At 39.0% G+C, this 23,570-nt stretch overlaps 1 protein-coding gene across 2 annotated transcripts; it reads right to left on the bottom strand.

Annotated features, from left to right (window-relative positions):
• Positions 1-3,956: 3,956 nt before the first annotated feature.
• Positions 3,957-21,415, bottom strand: LOC124711617 (TLC domain-containing protein 3A). 2 transcript variants are annotated; one of them, XM_047241783.1, is made up of 6 exons: positions 21,050-21,415; positions 20,690-20,955; positions 19,954-20,260; positions 6,620-6,721; positions 6,411-6,539; positions 3,957-6,295 (listed from the first exon to the last, which is right to left on the bottom strand). In XM_047241783.1, exons 1-6 carry the CDS (start codon positions 21,083-21,085, stop codon positions 6,176-6,178), a joined length of 960 nt encoding a protein of 319 aa, XP_047097739.1. In that variant the 5' UTR covers positions 21,086-21,415; the 3' UTR covers positions 3,957-6,175. The 2 variants fall into 2 exon arrangements, with proteins under 2 accessions (XP_047097739.1, XP_047097740.1); XM_047241784.1 differs by having other exon boundaries at positions 20,690-20,952.
• Between the last annotated feature and the right edge of the window lie 2,155 nt (positions 21,416-23,570).

Here is a 23,570-nt window from a genome sequence, read left to right as displayed (position 1 = left end):
TGAGATAGTTTCTCCACTACATCTGGAACTAAGTGATCATTTCAAAATTAGTAATTCACCCCCCCCCCCTCCTATCCCCCCCCCCTTCCACTCCTCTTCTTCCCAATTACTTCATCTAAGTTCATTTATTATGTCACAGTAACATGACAAATAAAAATAATCTCTTGTTTAATTTTTGACGTATTTGAATCTGCTCTCTCTCTTCACTTACATTTTTCAAGTAACCAGCAAGCATGGAAAATAACAAAATAAAGATTGTTGCATGATGAACACTATTTTAATTTTCTGAATAACTATGACCGTGATTGACACATTCTTGCCCTTTTTTTGCATCTCAACAATACAATTGCTCCTTGTTTAACACATTCTTTACACATACTTGCAACAGTTCAATTATTACGATTTGAACCAATATTGCAAGTATGTAGTTAATTTTCTCCAACCCAATTTACGGGTTAAAGTCTTTATGTAACTTCCATGGGCGCATTTTCAAGAATGAAATACAGACTTGGGTGAGCAATGCCTAACTATCCCAGATATGTCTGTCCTCTGACTGTAATTGCAAATACTCAGAGGCAGATGAATCCACTTACTGTAAATTAAACTTGTATTAATATATATGTTTTTCCATCCAGTCCAAACAAATTACAATGATATATTACTGATTGAAATCTCAAGCCCAAGATATTTTACACCTGCTACAGTTTAGCAATATCACAGATGGTTTAAGAAGTATGGTATACACACACACATTTAGATCATGATTATGGACTACATGTACAAAACATTTAATGGCATATTTTACAACTGTACAATATGTACAAAACACATAGTTATCATGCAATAAATTCTCAATCTACTTCCAGTACATCATCTAGAATTTATTCCAACAAAATTAACAGAAAACTCCATTTACTAAAATATCAATTCCACAGCCACCAATAACTGTTTCCTACAACCTCTTGGCTCAATATATTATTCAGATCCTACTAACACCTATCACCTGGCAGTAACTGTTCTAATGAGGACACTGTTCAGCACATGCATAGTGTATTAAGCAGACATTTATAAGTGACTGATGCTGAACCACTGGATTATTTTGCTTCTATAAAACATGTTCCAAGCAACAGGTATGCAGCTGATCATGTAGTGGTATTCAAATCACATATGCCACATAAAACTTTAAACCTAAAATCACACACCCTGGTTATAGACAGCTACAAATATGAGAAGTAAACAATAGGAAATGACTGCAAATTCATACGTAAAACATAAAACTAAATATGCAAGTAACTTATTAGTTTAGCATGTGGTACTGAGGAGGATGAGGTTGTGATGACAATAAAATGCTATCAGCATAGTATAAAAATGTAAATGTTGTATAGATTCTGTTAAACCTCACCATGAAGTAATAGACATAAAGCAGCACGATGGATCACACCTCCCCTAAAGTGACAAGATCCATTTAGTGTTCTGTAAAGCTAAAAACATCAAAACAATTTGACTGCTTGTAACATATGCCTATTATTTCTCCCCTTTTGTCTCCTAAGGTAGAAATTCTATGGTCGTAAGCAAGAACACTGATGCAGGAAGACAGTATAAAAATGATTGTGTGTGTAGGCAGGAAGACTATCTTTCAAATGACATTGTTTCGTAATTGGTCAATACAGCTCAAAGGTAAATTCATACAGTGTATGTTATGATTTTTTTTTTGCAACATTTTTAATTTCCTGTGTCGTAAACCAATGAACCTCATTCAAAATGAATGATACAGGGCTTAAGTGTGTTTAGTTCAAGATTACCCCCAAACACAAAATTTGTAAAATGAATTTTGCAATTAGTACTGACTTTCTAGAAACACTTATGCTTCATAATTCTCTATTCTCTCGTGCTAACAGGTGGGAAAGCTGGTCAGCAACAGAACATTTGAGAATAAGTGCTCCTTTCAGGAATAAAGGAACATAAAAACCTGAAACTTTATGTATTTTGTGCTGTGCTGCTTTGTGAGTGCAGCTGACTTTACTGTCATTTTGCGATGATGCAATGAATAATTAACTGAGTGCTTAGCCATCATTCTGCTGATGTATAATTTGTAATCATAATGAATTTTAAAATAAGTGCTTCTACCACTGAAATAAACAAGAAGATATGGACAAAGAATCTAGTACAATTTCAAGAATCAAACAGAAAAATAATAACTGTTCCACTACAACAACAATCACTTGAAAACTTGAACAGGATACAGCACAAAATACACATTGTTGGTTGTTATATATTCCTTGGAGAGTTCACGACAGACAGGGAAGAATGTGTACAGTAAACTGTGAAGGAACTATTAATTTTATGGCAAAAGGAATTAAATGGCTCAATCTTATCAATTCCAGTAGTACATGCTTCAATACGGTACTAAAAACCTATTTTCAATGTGTAAAATGAGGAAAATATGATTAACTGAGTGAAGTTTTTCACATTACAAAAGAAAACTGTGAATGGGTGTGCAGTGAGGACAAAAGGTTGTATCATGCTCAGACTAAAAGCAAAGAGCATGTTAGTTACACAGTTGGGAAGACTGAGTTCGAGGATTATCCATCTATTCAAAAGAAGAAAAATATCTTTGCCGCATACTTCAGCAGCAGCAAGGGCAACCATTTGCAGACAGTTATCTGAAGGTGAGACTGACAATGAAACCCCTTCACAACCAGGTATTTACAGATCTACCATTAAAGAAGCTGCTAAATGCAAAGGAGAAATGAAGAAAACACAACACCTAGAAAGCTGGTTGCTGCATTTTGATGGTAAGCATATTGATAACCAAGAATGTCAGGTATTGGTGTTGAAAAATGAATGAAGTCAAGTTGGAAGCATTAGACTTACCAAATGGGAAGGCAGACACTGTGGTCAAAGGAATAACAACTGTTCTCAATGAATAAAATTTATGGACAACTATAAAGAGGATTGCCACTGACACTACAAATGTGAACACTGGAAGGGAAAAATGGCACTGCTGTTCAGTTATAAACACCAGAAGAACCATGATTTATTGGCTGTCAACACTTCATTCATGACTGTGTGCTTCACACGATAGTAGATGGTGAACTTGGAGGAAACAACGCATTGCCCAATATCAAGTACTCTTTTATCCTGGCATTTGGTATGAATTTTCAGAATGGTCTAGAAGAGATTACTGAAACAGAAGGATGGTGTGATGCTATCAAATTTCTAATTCACTTAACTCTCACTTTCCTAAAGTGATGTTTTGGACAATAACTAACTTAACTAATGCAAGATGGAACTCGTAAGTAATACTAGCTCTTCTGCTATTTAATCTTCATCTTTTACAGATTGGTAGATGTTTGGTTTACTGAGTGCAGAATACAGCACTTGATTACCAGAAGCTATCAATTCCCAGAACAAACCAGAGTAGGAAATGGGCATAAATGAACACATTTTTCACTACCCACTAACAAAAGTTCATCGATTTACGGCACAAGAACATGGGGTTATAAAGAAGTCATAATCCAAGCGTATATAACAATGATTGCCCAGAAAGTAAGGCATTGCCTTTTTTTCTTAGCCAGAAACAACATTACGAATACAAAAGTTACGTATGTATAATTTGAAGTCTCCTGAGTGTGCACACCAAGTTTCCGTCACTTCCGACAGACAGCATAGCTGCAGGACAGTTTCAAAATGGCGTCTGTAAGTGACATACGTTACAAGCAACATGCCAGCATTGAATCTCTCACTGCAGAGAAAAAAACAGTGGGGAATATGCACAAATGCTTGTGCAAAGTCTATGGGGCATCTGCTGTCGACAGAAATACAGTTAGTCACTGGACATGGAGGTTGAGGTCATCAGAAGGCAGTTTGCTGGAGCGCCACGATTTGCAGTGGTCGGCGAGACCATCCACAGCTGGCACACCTGACATGTTGCAGCGATACAATGTTGCCATTCACGAGGACAGACGCATTATGAGTCGGCAGTTGGCGCTGCATCTGTCAATCAGCAAAGGAAGTGTGGATGCAATTCACACAGTGAAGCATGGGCTCTGCCACCAGGACAAGGATTGGTACCGACAAGGCATACACACCCTCGTTTCGTGCTGGACGAAGGCTGTAGAACGGGATGAAGATTATGCGGAAAATAGGGTGTGTAGATAAAACACCATTCTTTTGTATGTGTAATTCTCATTATGTTCAGTAAAGAATTGTTGAACAAAAAATTTGGTGCATTACTTTCTGGGCAACTCTTGTACAAACAGAAATTAGTGTTGGCAAACTTTTATTTAGGATGCAACATCAAAATGTTTTCAGAATCATTAAACTGCCCCACGAGATGAAAAGCTACAAAAAATATTAATGGGGATACTTTAACAGTAAAAAAGCAAGCTCTTTAGCACAAACCAGAGTAATTAAATGACCAACATAATTTTTGGTTTTGCTCATAAGAATCTAACATTTCCTGGACGTGTAATAAGTTGATTTTCACTTCTCAACACATTAATACTGCACTGTGGCATCAAATTCGAATTTGATAATTTGACAAATATAAAATGCACAACTTACAAATTCACACTTTTTTGATAATTATAAACAGAACAATAAGTGATTTTGATGTATCAAATTAAAGATAACATACAAGGAAGTTTGCCTTATTTTCTAAATTGAGATGGGAAAGGAAAAGAGAAAATATCAGTTTATGACAAATAGAACAATATCTGAGTACATAAACAAGCAAAGGAGGAGAGTATACATCCCTATGACAGGAACTTTCTATTTACTGAATGACATATTATAACCCTGGGAGTGAACTTCGACAAAAGACCTGATGTCAATTTCACAAGACTGAGTATATTAACGAAAATCTTTAAGCAATGATAGGGGTATCTCTCCCACTAACAAAGTGAGAGTTAAGTACGAAGTGACTACTCATTCTACTATTTCTTTCCATTATATTAGTCCAGGAAGTAAATAGTTTTTCTTCAAATATCAGTTTCTTTTTCTCTGTCTGCACTTTTTGTGGCAACTGCTTCGTAACTACCTCTGTCCACAGGCTTGTGAATTTCAAGTTCCCATCTTCAGTCTTCTAATGTGTTATTTGAATGATGAATCTTATTTCATACATTCACCTAAAAATTTTATCAAATAATATTGTTAAATCTGCATAGTGAAAGTATAGGTGTTTTTCTCTCCAGAGAGTGTGGAAAATTCTGTAACATTTTATTCAGTCTTTTAATGAAACAGCAATATAATATACTGGATTAATTTTCATTCTTTTAAGCCAATTATCATAAATTCGAAGCCAAAACAAAACCCTCTACAATGCAGAGAGAAAGCTACGTCAATCTTGTGTTCCTAACAGGTAGTGCCACACACCTATAAGGACAGATGTTCTCCAGTTTATTGCTTGTTGCAGTAACAATAAAACTGACAGAGCAATACTAAGCATCTCCCATGTAATAATAAATGCTAAACACATTAATCTCAGAAGTTGTCAATATTAAAAAATTATTTCTTGTAGCTATGTGGAAATAAGAGCGTTGAAATGATTACAGCAGCCATGTTCCACAGCATAACACAGAAATTAACAAGGAGCTGTGGAATGTTGTTGATCATTTTTATAACAGCTGTTACCACCCTCTCTCTACACACATTTATTAGTTAATTATTTCTTCTCCATAAAATGTTTAGGTTTTCTGCAGGTGTGTGCGAATCTGGTTGAGGCGTTTGACTCTGGTAATGTTTTGTTGTCAATACTGAACTACAATCATATTAAATGCACATTTTTTGGCAGCATGACAGCCATGCATATAGACACATATACACATATCTACGCACATATAGGAACTATTGTCGCCAATACTTTATGCATTTCATAAAAAAACAGCACACAACATTTAATCTGTATCTGAAAATCGTAACACAGCATTTCTAATCCCCACAAACCAATCTATCACACACATGAAATTTCAGTTTAGCTTTATCCTGCGTGTTATGAAGGAAAGAGAATGTCAGATCTTTAAATACCACAGGCAGGAATAGCTATGTACAACTGTATTACAAGGACAGAAAATTCTTAATGCTCTCTTCCCACTGGCATAAGGTAAAACATTCACAACTAAATTAATGGGTATTTACTGCGCAATAGTTATATTTTTTAACTGGCAATACTGTTTTACTTCACTGGAAAAAAAACTGAAAATGCACCCTTTACCATCAGAATAAACCAATATATCTGAGGAAACATCAATATGGCTATGCTAATTTTACAACCAGTAGGCAGCGATATGAAAGCCTGGAAAAGAAAAAAAAAATGTCATTACACAAACATAGTTACAAGTGTCATCCTTAAACACAAAACTTTGGGAGAAAAACGTTGCAATCAAAGTTCAAAACAGCCAGGTACTTACCTCCCAAAATGACAATCCTACATAGTCACTGTACTTATAGCAGACATATGGGAGCGTAATTACACGGCAGAGAAAAAACGTGACTAGCATGACTAGACCATTGACCACATAAAGCTGTGATGATTTCATCTGTAACAATAATTGTTCTCTATTCAATTTTCTGAGGGGGAACCAGTAATGACGCACATAAAAAGAAGCAGTTTACCAACCTTTAACTTACTGAGGATGCCTCTAAAAGAGACAAAAGGTGTACTGAGTTCCATAAGGTACACAACCCCAAATATACAGTCCCCTAAGTCACCTCTCAGATGCTGAAATTAAAGCACCAGGGAAAAAACAGAATGATTATGAAATCTAAAAGAGTATTAATGTGCTAAATATTATCTAGTCAATAAGTTTCTACTGGATTTGATATTTATACGAATCACCATTTAGTACAGAATCAACAAAAATCCTCCTAGCAGTAAATAACTAGTCCCTCAAAGTCACATATGTGCCCTTCAAATATCCCCCCCCCCCCTCACTGATTTAGGAGAGGTTAACCCTGTTACACAGGTGCCAACATCTCTACATAAATAAAAATAAAACGAAGTTCCCCACTTCCTTCTCTCTGTATGTACAGGCTAACCTCAGGAACTAGTGTGGGATTTTGATCCAGTTTTGCCCAATAGATACAAAATTTCATAAGGCAGGGTAGTGCATATAATTTATATAAATATTTCATGGAAATCGGCTGAACTAAGATGAATTGGCCCACAGAAAATGATGGCACTGTCACTTAGTAGTGCAGCCACTACAACTCCAGACAGCAGTAAGTCTGGAGCAGAATCCAACTCCAGGCATCAGTGAATCTGAGCTGGGTCTGGTGGTTCAGCACATGCCTCAAAACCAAAACGTCCTAGGACTACATGCTGGTTGGACCACAGTTTTTTCACAGTCTTAACCTAGCATTCACCCCTCAGTTGGATGTGGCTATGTGTGTGCATGTGTATAGGATTTTGGGGGGGGGGGGGGGGGTGAGTGTGCTAATCCCATTACTAAACTCAGATATTGAATGTGATCCTGCTGTGCAGTGATGTTAGATGATATGGTATTGGGGGAAGGAGTAAAATTATTTTTATCAAACCGATCAAAACAAAGTTTCTCTGAGTGCCATGTCCCCTTGGAGACTGCATACCCAGAGTACCATGTCCAAAACACCTATATAATCCTTCCAGACAGTTCAGCAATGAAGTAACCACTTTTATAAAATCATGTTAACGAATCTTCTGTTTGTTCCTGGTAGAGCGACATCATAATCAGTGAAAAGTGCTAGTTTGCTTTTGTTTTACAGTATTAATTTATCTTATTAGCCTGTTTTCAGCTTACAAGGCCCTCATCAGACATTTACTGACTATTGTTGCCAAAGGCAATAGTCAGTTCTGTTCATTTTGCTATGAGCAACCAGCCAATTTATTTGAAATTCCTGAAGCACTTTATTTTTTTCTGCATGTAATCTTGGTTGTCAGAATAGATGTTACAGGTTCTGTGGTCATTGTGACAAAGATAAGCATATTAATCATCCTGTATATGCTGCAGTTATTCTTATTTCCATGCTTGCTAATAACAACTGGAGGGGCATTCCAACTGATGCAAAATACGCTAGTCATGTTTAAGAACATTTTGTACTATCATCAGTGGATTTATTGTTTTATTTCCATTATCAAATGAAGCTACTATGTGCATGGTCATAGTCTTAAATCCATTATGAAATCTCTAGCTTGTCACAGTTTTTGATGTTTATATGATTGACATGCTCCTATGGTCTTACATCTGCAGCTGTCAAAGATTGAGTCAATGACTACAGTTTCAAACATCATCACAGAAAAAAGCTAAAGAGAGGCAGAAAGGAAAGTTCGGCTACCTTTAACAACAAAACAGAGTGGACTGCAGATCCTCAGCAACACCGTCATCCACTTAACACTAAGAAACACAGACATGGGTGCAATGTTACCACATAAGAAAGGGTTTCATACCTTCATTGCAGGATGCCGTCTGTGAAATAATACATGGTGCTTATCATCTACATCTACACAGATACTCCGCAAGCCACCGTAGGGTGCGTGGCGGTGGGTACCCTGTACCTTTCCTGTTCCAATCACAAATAGAGCGAGGGGGAAATGACATAAAAAGAGCTGTATGCTCATGAAAGAGGAGCTACAGGCACCCAATATGACCAGGGCTGAGCGCAATGGCTTGTGTGCACTACACGATGATGAAAGCATCGGGATTCTTCCTGTACCGACAAGGGCAATGTAGTCATAATTATGGGATATGTGATCTATGATACAAAGATTTATGCACTACTGGATTAAGATAGTTACTGCAATCGCTTACAAGATCTGACACTGAGAATAATAAGAAAGGCATATTAGCCTCTTAAGCACTCTTTTCTGGAAAATGGTGTGGTCTAGAAACTTCTCCCTCAGGCACCCAGACCATCTACTGCTTACAGTTTACCGAAGACCCAAAAAGATGGGATGACATTCCACCACACTGTATCTAACATTGTCTCACCGACACAAAAGCTGGTAAGTACTTGGCCAAATCCTTGCTCCACATGTGGGACACTGTCAACATCATATTTAAAAAAATCAGCCAATTTAATCAGCCAAACTGTCTTCTACTTAGTAAGAATGACACTATGATCAGTTTCAGTGTGGTAGCACTATTTACGAATGTAAATACCAAAGGATCTTTGGTCCTAGTATCCCAGTTAGTGGTGTGGTTCAAGCTATGTGGGCATACTCTTACGTCTGATTTTCTATACAATGGCCAGTATTATGATCAGGCAGATGGCATTGCAATGGGAAGCCTGTTAGCTTCAACTGTTGCAAATCCCCTCACGGGGAAACCCAGATCTCCCGTGCCTTATCTCTCCAGTCATCCACCACCTCCCACAGCACCAACATCCGGCCACAGAGGGGCATTCCCCTCGTGACTCAGTACCACACGACAGGAGCAACTGAATCACATTCTCCATCAGGATTTTGACTACCTGTGGTTGTAGCCTGAAATGAGGAATGTTGTACCCACTATCCTTCTCTTCCTCCCCCTCTCCCCCCCCCCCCCCCCCACTAACGGTATTCCACTGCCCACCGAACCTACACTATCTCCGTCCACTCCTATACAATCCCTGCTCTCCCCAACCCCTTACCTCATGGTTCATATGCCTGTAATATGACCTAGATGGAAGACCTGTCCCACACATCCTCCCACCACAACCTACTCCAGTCCGTTCACAAACATCACCTATCCCATCAAAGGCAGGGCTACCTTTGAAACCACACATGTGATTTACTAACTAAGCTGCAAACACTTTGCTTCATTTTATGTTGGTGAGACAAGCAACAAGCTGTCTGTCCGCACGAATGGCCACCGACAAACTGTGGCCAAGAAACAGCAGGACCATCCCATTGGTGAACATGCTGCCCACCACAATGTTAATCATTTCAATCACTGCTTCACAGCCTGTGCCATATGGATCATACTCACCAACACAAGCTATCCAGATTTGTGCAGGTGTGAACACACTGTGCAATATATCCTGTGTTCCCATAACCCTCCTAGTTGCAAACTTTGTTAGTCACTGTCCTTACCCTCTAGCCCCTTCCCTGTTCCCATTCCAGCACTACACCATCGCACCACTTCTCTCCTTTTCCGCTATCCTCCCCTGCCTGCCCTCCATCTAACCTCCTGACTGCACATAGCTGCCCCACCCTCTCTCCACCTAGTACTTGTACACTCCCACAAGAAGCACTTTACTGTCCCCCACCCCTATCCTGCTATCTCTCCCCCTCCCCGTCCCAGCCTCCTCCATACTCACACCAACAGGTTGCTTTTCCAATCGTGTTCTGCTGCTCACAGTATGGCTTCTGCAGCCTGAGACTGCAGTCATGTGTGGGTGAGTTACACACGTACGTGTGTGTGTGTGTGTGTGTGTGTGTGTGTGTGTGTGTGTTTGTGTGCTTTTTTATCTATTTCTGACAAAGGCCTAGTTGGCCAAAAACTCACTTTGTGACAGTCTTTTTGTTGTGCCTATCTGCGACTCAGCATCTCTACTACATGCTGAGTAGCAACTGTCCTCTTCATAACATTGTTACAAATCTCCTCGCGGAGAATTTGAGGATACTGCCTTACCCATGGCACCATTAAAGCCACTACCTTACACATTGCACCATTAAAGCCACTACCTTACACATTGCACCATTAAAGCCACTACCTTACACATGGCACCATTAAAGCCTAGTTGTTTTTTCAGACATGTTGATGAAAGACTGGTCAAGGCCCCACCAAAGTGAGAAACTTTGACGAGATATTGGAAAACCTCAACAGCACTAACAGCAAACTTCAATTCAATGTGGAGGCAGAAAAAGATAATTGTTTGTCCTTTCTTAACATCTTTGTCCATTGCAAACAAAATGGATGCCTTGGCCACAGTGTCTATCAGAAACCTACTCTTGTCAATCTATACTTGCGCTCACATCAGCCATCACCATCTGCCACAGAAGCACACTGTGTTAGGGCACATTGTGAAAGAATAATATCAGACCCCAATAACCTGCCCCATGAGCTGAGCTACTAGTGCAACTTTCACCACATAAATGAAATCTCAAGAAAGAATCACAGGAAGACCACCGACGAGGAGCACAGAAAGAAACTTTCTTCTCTGCCCTTCTGCAGCTCTGTATCCGGCAATATAAGCCACCTGCTGATATGACAAGACCAAAAAGGTCTTTGCACCTTCAACAACAATCTGGCAATTACTGACATCCGTTAAAGATGCAGCAGGTCTCAGAACTCCTGAGGTCTATAAAACACCTCGCAATGTGGCCAGTCTTAAACTGGACAAACAGTATGCACTGTAGAACAATGCAAGGAGGAGCATGAGGGGTTTTATCGTCAAAGCTACCCCTAGAAACCCACTTCAGTTGAGCATGCTTTAGAAAACAATCACTGGATCAAATTTAATGAAACTTCTGTCTTGGCTTGTGCTACCAACTTCTGTGGCTGTAATTAAAGAAGCCATTGCAACAAAAATCATTGATAACATCCTTAACAAGAGATGGCAGCTCAGCACAGTGCAGGATACGGCAATCGTAAAGTTAAAATGGGCACATCAAACACCAAGTCAACGCAGCTAGCATCAGAGATGTCACAGTAGGCAGGGCAGCTAGTGTATATAAGGGTATACCAGCAGCCCACTGGCAGTTGACAATGGCCAAGGTGAGCAAGCTTGTAGAATTTAACCACCTGACTGCAAGCGGTGAGCAAAGGGATAGCATTGTTAAAAGGAAGTCTACAGATACCAGTGACTGTATGCTGGCCCCTATTTTGATTGTACAAGAGGTCCTGAAGATGGCTTACTGTATTGCTGAAACTGGTAACAAAAATTTGATAAAATTGGAAATACAGATGGCTGAAGATGTTTTTGACTTGACATTTACAACAAACAGGTGAGGTCACACAACCATGGACTTACAGGGACAAGAACCGGATGACATAAATTCTCATCCTCAATACTGTTTCTTGCCATCCACCTTCCAATATGAAGTTAAATGAAAATACTAAGTTTAAGTCTCCTAATACTACTTTCATACAGCAGTCCAAGAATCACAGGACTACTGCCACATTTAATAGTCTGCAACTTGTGGACTTTTTCAAATCATGTTGAAGGATGTGACTAATGATGAGTCAAGTCTGTGACAAAGATAGTCTGGTAACAGTTGAACATGGTGCAATTAGAGATGCATGGAATGACCACTCCTAAATATGAAATTGTGTATGGAGAAAAGTGTTGCCTGATGCTGTATCACTGTCAGAAAATAAACTGGGCAGTGACATTACCAATGCAACTGCAGAATACTGGCACTACACAGCAAACTGGCTTCACATACGTTGGTGAAGATAATGTGAAAGACTTTCAGAAATCTTATTCTGAGGATATGAGCCATGAGAATCTGATGACAATCATGGGATAAAAATGAAGAAACCAAGTGTGAGTACACAAAAACTGCAAGGAAGTTCGCAGCTAAGAAGATTGCAAACACTGAAATGCCTCAACACGTTCTAAAATGCTCCAAAGAGCTACATGACCAGATGAGAATGAAAAACAACTACTTTCCTTTTTTCTCGACAAGAAACTAAATTATCCTCTTCACCTGTTAATGTTGCGTTTGCTCCCAGAAATCATTAATGAACTAGAACAGATGCAGTACTGCTGAAATCTTCCAATTTAGATCATCCAGGTGCCACTGAAGTTGTTAATCTGGACTACATACCAACTTTAAGAAAGAACTGCACTAGAACACTGAGAGTGTATCATTAAAATAATGTGTTTTCCATTTTTTTTAACATTTACTTTATTAAAACTAGTTGCAAAAACATGCTATTAATTGTTTTCAGTTGAAAACTCTCTGAAGAGAAGAAGAAAACTATGTAAAATTTCTTGAAGAGGAAAGCCAACGTAACATTTTTTATATAAGATGGCAGAGATGTCAGTCGAGGCGGAAGTACAGAGGCAAAGATGTTGTTTAATGACAAGTGATGTACAAGGGGCGCAACTTGAAATTAGCGGAGGTTAAGGCCTGGTGGGTAACGTGAAGAGAGAATATATTGAAGGGCAAGTTCCCATCTCCGGAGTTCTGATAGGTTGGTGTCAGTGGGAAGTATCCAGATAACCTGGACGGTGTAACACTGTGCCAAGATGTGCTGGCCGTGCACCGAGGCATGTTTAGCCACAGGGTGATCCTCATTACCAACAAACACTGTCTGCCTGTGTCCGTTCATGTGAATGGACAGTTTGTTGCTGGTCATTCCCACATAGAAGGCTTCACAGTGTAGGCAGGTCAGTTGGTAAATCACGTGGGTGCTTTCACACGTGGCTCTGCCTTTGATGGTGTACACCTTCTGGGTTACAGGACTGGAGTAGGTGGTGGTGGGAGGGCGCATGGGACAGGTTTTACACCAGGGGCGGTTACAAGGGTAGGAGCCAGAGGGTAGGGAAGGTGGTTTGTGGATTTCATAAGGATGAACCTCTTGGTTCACCTTTTAAATTAGGATACACCATATGTAATCAACAGAAGTAAAGATGAACTCTGCTACTGAGAACACCAAAACTCCAATGGATAAGGATGTGGTAAATTGAACAGAAAGCCGAACAACTATCGTTTCTCATGAACTTTAAAGATTCAAGATCAGTACTGCAGCAGTGGGTACAATTAGAGGACCAGGCGAAGAACAAATCAAAGAACTTGGAGGTGGCTACACTTTCTTTTAGAAAGGAAAAGAAATTCATGAACTCTGCATTCATGGTGTTGACTCTGCTATCACAAAGAAAGTTGCTCCTCACCTTAATGAACTACCTTGTGGCAAAACCAAAAGACTCTTGCGCCTACACCTCAAACTTACTACTAACAAACAAGTTACAGTTATATGTGCATACACACTGACCCTCACTTGTGAAGACAATGAAAAGAAAACCTTCTACTCCCAACCTGAAATGTTTACATGCTTCTACCAAGAATACTCCATGTTGACAAAAATCATTCTCTTGGGAGACTTCAATGCTTGAGTCAGTAGAGACTCAACACTATGACCCAAAGTGATTGGAACAGAGGGGGTAGGGGAGAGCATTTCCTTAGTTATCATTAATACTATCTTCAGGCAGGAGGATAATATTAAAACCTCACAGCAACATCCAGGATCAAAACACTGGCACATGATTGATTATTTAATTGTGCATGCCTGAGACCAAAGAGATGTCATAATCATGAAAGAATTGACAAGTGCTGATGAGCGTTGGAGAGACCACCGACTGTGATGATCCTTCATGTTCACTTCTAATGTAGGAAACAGAGAGAACTTGCAAGATCTAAAATGAACATAGACCATCTTAAGGATAGTTACAATAAAGGAAAATTCCAGAACTCCCAGATGATAGGCTACCGTATGAATATTCTGAAAGCACATAAGAATACTGGGCAACATGGAAGGCTGCAATAATATCAGCTGCTGAAGAATTAGTTGAATACTGCAAGACTGAACACGAAGACTGGTTTGATGAAAATGACTAAAAAATTCAGGCAATACTAAACAAAAAGAGAAGAGACACCAGGCCTGGCAGAGCAATCCTAAGTCATTCACCAAGAAAAGAGAAGATCAAAACGCGAAGGTGGAAATGCAGACAAAAACTCTTGCTCTGAAACAAATGGGGGACAATGATACCTCAAGAAATGCAACCTCTAGCAGAAACTAACAGCACTCAAGCTCTCTGCAGCATTACAAAAATTATATATTGTCCAGTAACTCAAAATTTAAATCCATTTAAACTTATGGATGGCTTCGTCCTCCTGAAGGACAGCAATTCCATTAACAAATAATGGATCATTTCCACAAACTATCAAATAAAGTCCGAGAGATCCAATGAAACAATGCCTTCCACAATTCCGAAAGAATCTACAAAACCTCAGCTTGGTAAAGTCCCTTCTCTACAAGAAGCTGAGAGAGCTATTAAGGAACTCAAAAACAACAAAGCCACCAGATCAGAAGGAATCCGTGTAGAATTTTTCAAGGAAGACTGATCTATCCTCGCTGAACATATACCAATTCTCATTGTCAAAGTATGGAGCACTGGAACAATTCCTCCTGATTTCAGAGGCGCACTGATAGTTTCTGTCTTCAAAATAGGCAACAGAACCGACTGTGGTAACTACTGGGAATATCCGTTCTATCTGCCACTGAATAAATATGTGCCTAAGACCTCTTGCTGAAACACAATGTGGATTTTGACCTAATCACGCTACCACAGATATGATTTTCTGTGCCAAACAAATGCAGGAGAAATGCAAAAGAAACAACAACATCTCTGTACATGGCATTGACAGATCTTGTAAAAGCCTTTGACTCAGTCAAGAGAGGTGCCTTGTGTGAAGATCTTACCTAAAATAGGCTGTCCTGTGAAGTACATTAACATTGTTAGACTGCTGCAAGATATCATGACTGGCATGGTTCTTGTCAACAATAGGCCTGGAAATCACAATGGACATCAAGCAAGATTGTTTGAGTGCTCTTATATTTTTTTCAACATTTGCACTGGAATAAGCTTTAACATCCAGAGTACGCAGAACCTACATCAACCTGCACCCAACTCTTATCGCCATACACCCCAAGAATCACAGCCCAAGGCAAACTGCTGCAGAACATAGAGCACTTCCCATACTTTGGCAGCCATCCTTCAGCAAATGCAAATACTAATTCTGAAATACAACACTGCCTCAGACTTGCCGATACGGCTTCTGGTCGTATTCCGGTAAGGTATTATGGCTGAGGGTTCACCTTTGGGGTAAGGGGCTTTGATAACCATAATATCAACATTTAGACCAAGTGCTACATACGTCAAGCTACAGTTATACCATCTCTCATATACGAGTGTGAGGCACAGACTACTTGCAGAAGGCACACATGCCTGAGAAAGTATCATTGTCACTGCCTGAGAAGGATGCTATGGGTAAATGGTGAATCAGTGCACTAACATCAGTGTTCTGGAAGAAGCGAATTCTTCTATCATTGAAGCCATGACCATTAACTATCAACTCCGTTGGACGGGCCACATAGTCAGGATTGTCAAAGAAAACTAGAAAGACCACAGAAACAATACAAAGATTTATTAAAGGGCAACTTGAAAACATCTCAAATTGAAACTGGTCACTGGAAAAGTGCTGCACTTAATTGTCCAGTATGGAGTCACAATGTTTGGGAAGGAATTCAGCACTTCGACCAATTGAGATGGAAAACAGAAACTGACAAGCATAATGCTAGGAAACAATGGGAACTCCTGAAGATAAGTAACACTACACAGCCAGTCCCAACCAGTGTCAACAAGGTGGAAAAATTAACAAGTCCAGGATTGGCCTCTGTCACTTAAGATCCCACAGAACTGAGTTTCAAAGAAGACAACCATACCTGTTAGTGAGTGAAAGAGCCCATCATATTATTACCGGTCAACATTTTTTAAAAAGTCACTTTGAAAACTTCAGTAGTTTTGCTGTTAATCAGCCTCACTGTTTTCTTTCTCTATTTCTGAACTGTACATGTAGCTAAGTTACACAATGTAACTATATGCATCGTGCTCTAACAACCCATTAACAAAAGGACAGGCATACATATATCTAACTTCCACTTATTGTATGAATGCACTATCTATAAGGGTACAAATGTCTTAAGCAACTTTGCCAGGGAAATTTATAGCATATTAAATTAATAAGTGACTAACACTACCCCTAGATTCTCTTTTATATCAGTTGCTTTTAAGAATCTTACTTCAAAATCAGCAAAAATTAATAATCCCTTCTTTTTGTCTGGCAGACTGCACAACAAACCATCAAAATTTCTGATGAAAATTTCATAATTATGCAGTGGAGATCATTATACTGTAAAATTTACAAGTATTACAATCCCTGGTATTAGGAAGTGTCGGATTCCACCCGTCTGCTTTGACCCATGATGTCATCCACATAGCAGAAATGACTATTCAAAGCGCCTCCAATATGGTGCCTATGTCACTATATACACATGACAACAAACACAAAAATATGTATAAATAATACAATAACGTCTCTCTCCAAATATACAATGAAACTAACAGGACAACAGCAGGAAACTGGGGGTTTTAGGGAGGGGACAAGCTAAATATAACAGTAAAAAAACACACGATGATCCCAAAACACAGAAAACGACGAACAAAAAAAACAATAATTACAAAATCTACAGGAATCTGAGACTTTCCTTGATCTATATAGGTCAACTGCAGCTGATTATACCAAAACAGCAACGCCTACACCAAAAACCACGAAAATTGGAATCAGACATTTCCCTCGAGCACAGCTGACAATACCAAAACACCAATACCTACATATAAAACTACGAAAGTTGGCATCGATAATTTCCCTAGACCTACATAGGTCAACCATAACTACAGATGCAAATTAGGTCGACCGTCCCAAAACCACACACACACACACACACACACACACACACACACACACACACACACACACACAGAGAGAGAGAGAGAGAGAGAGAGAGAGAGAGAGAGAGAGAACTCAAATGCCGCGCCATAATGACATCACACACGACAACACACTTACGTCATGGGGTCAAAGCAGATGGGTGGAATCTGACACTTCCATTGACCCCTATATTATATCACAAGCACATGCTTCTATATCCAGATCTACACAGAATTTACATCTTTCTACATTTTTTATTTGTGTTTTTTATGTGAATATTCCTCTTTTATCCATTTTGTATCTATATGAATTTGCATCTCATTTATAACAACTTACATTAGGATTTTCCATCTCATGTTCCGACATATGACATCAAATTCTTTCCAATAACAGATTTTATAAACAAATAACTTCTTTGACTTTATTTTTATATTCCACAACAGTCTCATGAAGCAAGTTTATAAGATGAACTGGGAGGCTTTGACAATTTAATTTCCTTTGTTATAGTCTGCCTGAATTTCAAATTTGACCTAATTTATAACTAGAGAAATGTTTTGACATTGTTTATTGAACTACATTCTTCAAAATTGTGAAGGTAGCAGGGATAAAATACATGTAGCAAAGGTTATTTACAATTTGTACAAAAACAAGACTGCAGTCATACGCGTTGTAGGAGACAAACGGGAAGCCATAGTTTAAAAAGCAGTGAGACAAGGCTGTAGCATATCCTCAATGTTACTTAGCTATGAGTAAAGGAATTCATGGAGAAATCTGGAGAGGAAAAAGGAATAAAAACTGCAAAGCTTGCCGATGACACAGTAGTTCAGTCACAGATAGGAAAGGACTTTGAGCAGATGAACAGTGTCTTGGAAACATTATTATGATGATTATTTGCTTTACTAAAGACAAATCTTTGGAAACCATAAAATACCTATGAGTAAGCATCCAGCTTACAAACCCTTGTTCACTAACTTCTTGAGTTCTGCTAACCGGTCTATGATCCTTAGCAAGTTGGATCCATAGAAGAGGTAGGCACGATTGAATGAAGAGCACCACGTTTTGTCACAGGATCATTTGGTGCACAAGAATGCATTACAAAGATGCTCAACAAACTCTTATGGAAAATGCAACAAGATTATGTGTTTTGCATCATGGAGAGTTTTACCATTAACAATGTAAGAGATAGATTGCTACTTACTGCAAAGAAGATACACAAAATATACTTACATGAAGTTTTTGGCCACGGCCTCCATCAGTAAAAGAGAAACACACCATTCGTATACACAAGGAAGCATGTCTTACGTACAAATGACCACCAAGTGTTTACTATTGAAATTCAGGAAGTTTGTTGCAGGAATTAGGTAGTATATAATTTACTCCCAGATGTGTATAACAAAATGAAAATCTGAGAAATTACAGCTAGTATGGAGGTTTACCAACAACTCTTCTATTGCCCTCACCATTAACAAATGGAGCAGTAAGGGAGATTAGATAGTGATATTAGAAGTACCCTCTGCCACACACCTCAAGGTGGCTTGCAGTGTATGGCTTTCGATGTAGAACAAAAGTAAAACAGGTGTAACATAGTGTAGATGAATCAAATCAGATGATGCTGAAGATTAGGAAATGAGACGGTAAAAGTTGATGATATTTGTTATTTGGGCAGCAAAAATAACTGATGATGAATGATAAAGGGAGAACATAAAATGCAGACTAGTTATAGCAAGGAAAGCACTTCTAAAAAGAAGAATTTGTTAACACTGAATATAAATTTGTGTGTTGGGAAGTATTTCCTACAGGTATTTGTCTGGATGTAGCCTTATACGGAAGTGAAATGTGGATGATAAGCAGTTTAGACAAGAAGAGAACAGAAGCTTTTTGAAAATGGTGTTGCAGGAGAATGCTGAATAATAGATTGGTAGCTCGAATAGCTAATGAGGTAGTGAATCTAATTGGATTAACATGAAATTTGTGGTGACTGAAAGAAGAGGTTGGTTGATACGACATCCAGAGGCATCAAGGGATCATCAATTTGGTAAGGGAGGGAAGTGTGGCATCAAATAAAACTATGTGCACTAAGTGACTGAATAACTCCATGTGGTTAATCCCAATAGTGCCATAATCATTTCATTATATTTCATTTACTTCATGACAATTAATGCCAGCTGTGTGACTGATCAAACAAAATAAAACAAGAAACATGGTGTGCGAATCAGTGAGTTGAGACATGAGTAAAATCTGAACACGGGAAGCAGAGGAGATTTTCATATGCCTTTATCTGCTAATACCTCCACTGAAACATGCAATAAACCAGAAAAGAAAAATAAACCTCACTACGAAGCAAACTAACAAGTTTACAATATTTAGACTAACATTTTCTTGCTCAAAAGCGTATGTGCTAATGCAAATTCAAGTGTATAGTGTTATATGCTGCTAAATAGTCTACTCTTGAGATTTAAAGACAAACAATTTTACACATAAATTACAACACTTACAACAATGACGAGGAATCCAAATGAGCCAATAAACAAATGATGCAGTACTATCATTGGCTGTTTGCAAATGTAATCGCTCCATTGTGCAAGGCAGTGACCACTGTGTTGTTGTCGCTCCACATCACTTTTGCCAGATGTATGGACTTTGTACATTGACCATATATCATAGAAGAAGTATGAAGCACCAAACCATGCATACGCTTCTGACATGAAATGTGAAGATCGCAGGAAGTCACGTGTGCATGACCACATACATACAATGGATCCCGTGATACACGATAATACTGCCTGAACTGCTGACACAGTTCTGCAACACACAGGCACAATATGTAAATAAATATATTCCTACATCTGTTAAAAGTATTGGATCTACCCTGAAACACACTGACATTTTCAGAGACCTAAGAAGGCCTAGGAAGTAAACTGTTCTAATCACATACCAGTATATGCAACTTAAATGTGTAACACCACCAAGTAAACCAAGAATGCTTCACAGAAACACTTTTCGCTAATCTTAGAAAACAAAGCCGCTTATTAACGAAATGAGGTTCCGTTGTTTCAAATGCTCTACGTTTTATTAATCTGATTCAACGTTTTATTAATCTGCCAAGTCTTCATAACATGAGGGAAGGTTGAGGATGCTAAAATCGTGCTTCAAAGGTGATGCAGACCAGTGTATTTTTGGTACATAGCAACATTAAAATAGACATATAAAAGTCCAACTTATCACACTTACTTGTTGGAAATATCGAGGACTTCATACAATGTTAGTTCGTACTTTTTTCGGAACACATGTCCCACATTCGTCTGCAATGCCACATGATTAAGGAGATCAAACAGCGAAACGAAGAAGATAAGCCCAAGCCCCGAAAGCCAGGCCCCACGGGCAACTGAAATGCGGTCTTCTGGTGCCAGAAGAATTACTGAGCCTGCTGCTAGAACAAACGACCCCAACACTGACACCAGAAGTAAGGAAGCCGGCGGAGTCTTCAAACTCTGCTGCTGAAACAAATGAACAATTATTACATACTGAGATTAACAAATTCAGATAGCACACATACTTCTTCCATCTTACAAGTCCTATTGTCAATCTTACCTCGGGGTATCTTCCGGCATAGGAAAGTCGCTGCATTTTTGCCGCTTCAGCAAACTTGTGGCCTTGTTTCAATGCGTACACTACACGAGCGGCATATCACCATTCTGTGAAGGAGTTTCGACTGCAAACTCGGCAAAGCAATCATTTCTTTACGTAACAAAACATGTATTTCCAGCACAGCGTTAATTGGAAACGAAAGAGTTCTTATGCCCTTCAACTATATATGAAGGACATAATCTTAACACATCACTCCGTGTCAAAACAAGGTACAGATGCTAGCCGTCTGTTACTTTACTTGCCATCAATAAACTTTTTTCCGAAAATAACATCACAAGACTTCATTAACGAATAAAAATAGAAAAGACTGTGCCATTACGGTCTTTGAACAAATAAACGGATAATTTTCGTCTGCTTGTAAATCGAGTTATCGAAAGTGACGTTCGACTACTGTTATAACTACACCCCCAAGAGCTAAAAAGGAGTTTTAACGCAAAATGCAAAACGTAGCGTAGTAAAGAAGCGTTTTGAGATAAAAATGAATCCTTACGTTCTGTCATTCTTTTTAATTTCGTGTTGATCAAGACCACAGGGCAATGAATCATAAATTATTACCATTCGGAATAATTAATTACGGGAAGCACCATTACAGACAGCAGTGAAGAGACTTAATTATTCTTTGGCCACCGGTCGACTGGAGTTTACTCATTTTTTATTGTCTTCTAGCATACAAAGTTTAGAGCGATCGCAAATAAATGTACTGACACATATAACAAGGTAACATATTTTTTTCTTCGTCATACATACTGTTTAGGGCATACATTCATATGTTTTTAGATCCAAATTATTGTAATCAGATTACAAACTACAGTTGACTGCTAAAAATTTATTTTTTAATTAAGTTCTTTAGTTAAGTTTAATTCATTTTAGATCTTTACGTCTTCTTTCGCTAGAAACCGGGATATGTCATCGTATGTACTCCTGGTTGTATCTCCGAGAATTGGGATCGTGCAAAGCGAGTGGCAGTGAGCAAGTATTAAGAGCTCCTTGAAAAAGTCGACTCTGCCTTTCTCATAGCGTCTACACTGAAATAAGATGTGATTTACGTCGCCAATTGTTTCCTCTTTACATTGACAGTAGGGTGTCTCCGACATGCCGATTCTATGTAAGTGTTCCGGCCGTGTGGCCGAGCGGTTCTAGGCGCTACAGTCTGGAAATGCGCGACCGCCACGGTCGCAGGTTCGAATCCTGCCTCGGGCATGGATGTGTGTGATGTCCTTAGGTTGGTTAAGTTTAAGTAGTTCTAAGTTCTAGGGGACTGATGACCTCAGAAGTTAAGTCCCACAGTGTTCAGAGCCATTTGAACCATTTGTAAGTGGGCAGAGAAAGACCCTGGACTGGGACGCAATTCTCACAATGGACGTTATAATTTTCCTTGAATGTTTGAAGTTTGCAAACCACGTCTGTCTTGTAAGCATGTCTGTATACGTGCATAGCTTTTACCTCTAGTTTGTTGGCTTTCATTCCATTCTTCCTGGCATGAGAGAATCGCTTGTTGTTTTATTTTTAGGAGCTATTCTGTGTATGGGAGTTTAATGTCCATAGGCCTTCCACTGTTAATCGCATCTCTCGCTAGTTGATTTGCTATATCATTGTATAGAATGTCGGAATGTGATTTGATCCAGTATGTCGAGGGTGTATTTACTAGTTATTTTGTTCCAGTTCCTGTAACTAATGGATTTCAGAACGCTTTGAGAGTCAGTGATTATTGTATACTCATTTTATTCTCTACGAGTCTGTTCTCTGTTTATCTTTTGTCAACGGATAACTTGCTGTTGTAACCAGTAAAATAAAAAGTTACTGCGCGGTATACTGTGAGTGTGTCTTTTGTAGATTACGCTATGAGCAATGTCTATAAAATAGTGACCCCAAAAGCACAAGAAGAAACAACAAATTCAAGCAAGGCGCACAGCGAAGCGATGACTTCGCGTTTCGACAATGGCCAACACTGGGCGAAAGAACAACTTCCGTGCTTGCAAGCGGAGCTACAGAGACATGTTGTTGTTGTTGTTGTGGTCTTCAGTCCTGAGACTGGTTTGATGCAGCTCTCCATGCTACCCTATCCTGTGCAAGCTTCTTCATCTCCCAGTACTTACTGCAACCTACATCCTTCTGAATCTGCTTAATGTATTTATCTCTTGGTCTCCCTCTACGATTTTTTCCCTCCATGCTGCCTCCAAAGCTAAAATTGTGATCCCTTGATGCCTCAGAACATGTCCTACTAACCGGTCTCTTCCTTTTGTCAAGCTATGCCACAAACTTCTCTTCTCCCCAATCCTATTCAATACTTCCTCATTAGTTATGTGATCTACCCATCTAATCTTCAGCATTCTTCTGTGGCACCACATTTCGAAAGCTTCTATTCTCTTCTTTTCCAAACTATTTATCGTCCATGTTTCACTTCCACATATGGCTACACTCCATACAAAAACTTTCAGAAACGACTTCCTTACACTTAAATCTA

This window comes from Schistocerca piceifrons, chromosome 8 (genome assembly GCF_021461385.2).
Source record: "Schistocerca piceifrons isolate TAMUIC-IGC-003096 chromosome 8, iqSchPice1.1, whole genome shotgun sequence".
NCBI classification, from domain to species: domain Eukaryota; kingdom Metazoa; phylum Arthropoda; class Insecta; order Orthoptera; family Acrididae; genus Schistocerca; species Schistocerca piceifrons.
This window is presented reverse-complemented; position numbering and strand designations above follow the sequence as displayed.

Bases quoted from the DNA above. Each gene is read 5' to 3' on its own strand.
- LOC124711617 (XM_047241783.1), bottom strand. From the start codon at position 21,085: ATGCAGCGACTTTCCTATGCCGGAAGATACCCCGAG. The intron at 20,261-20,689 runs GTAAGTGTGATA...TGTGTGTTGCAG, and splicing joins GTCCTCGATATTTCCAACAA to AACTGTGTCAGCAGTTCAGG. The intron at 6,540-6,619 runs GTTGGTAAACTG...TTATTGTTACAG, and splicing joins GCATCCTCAGTAAGTTAAAG to ATGAAATCATCACAGCTTTA.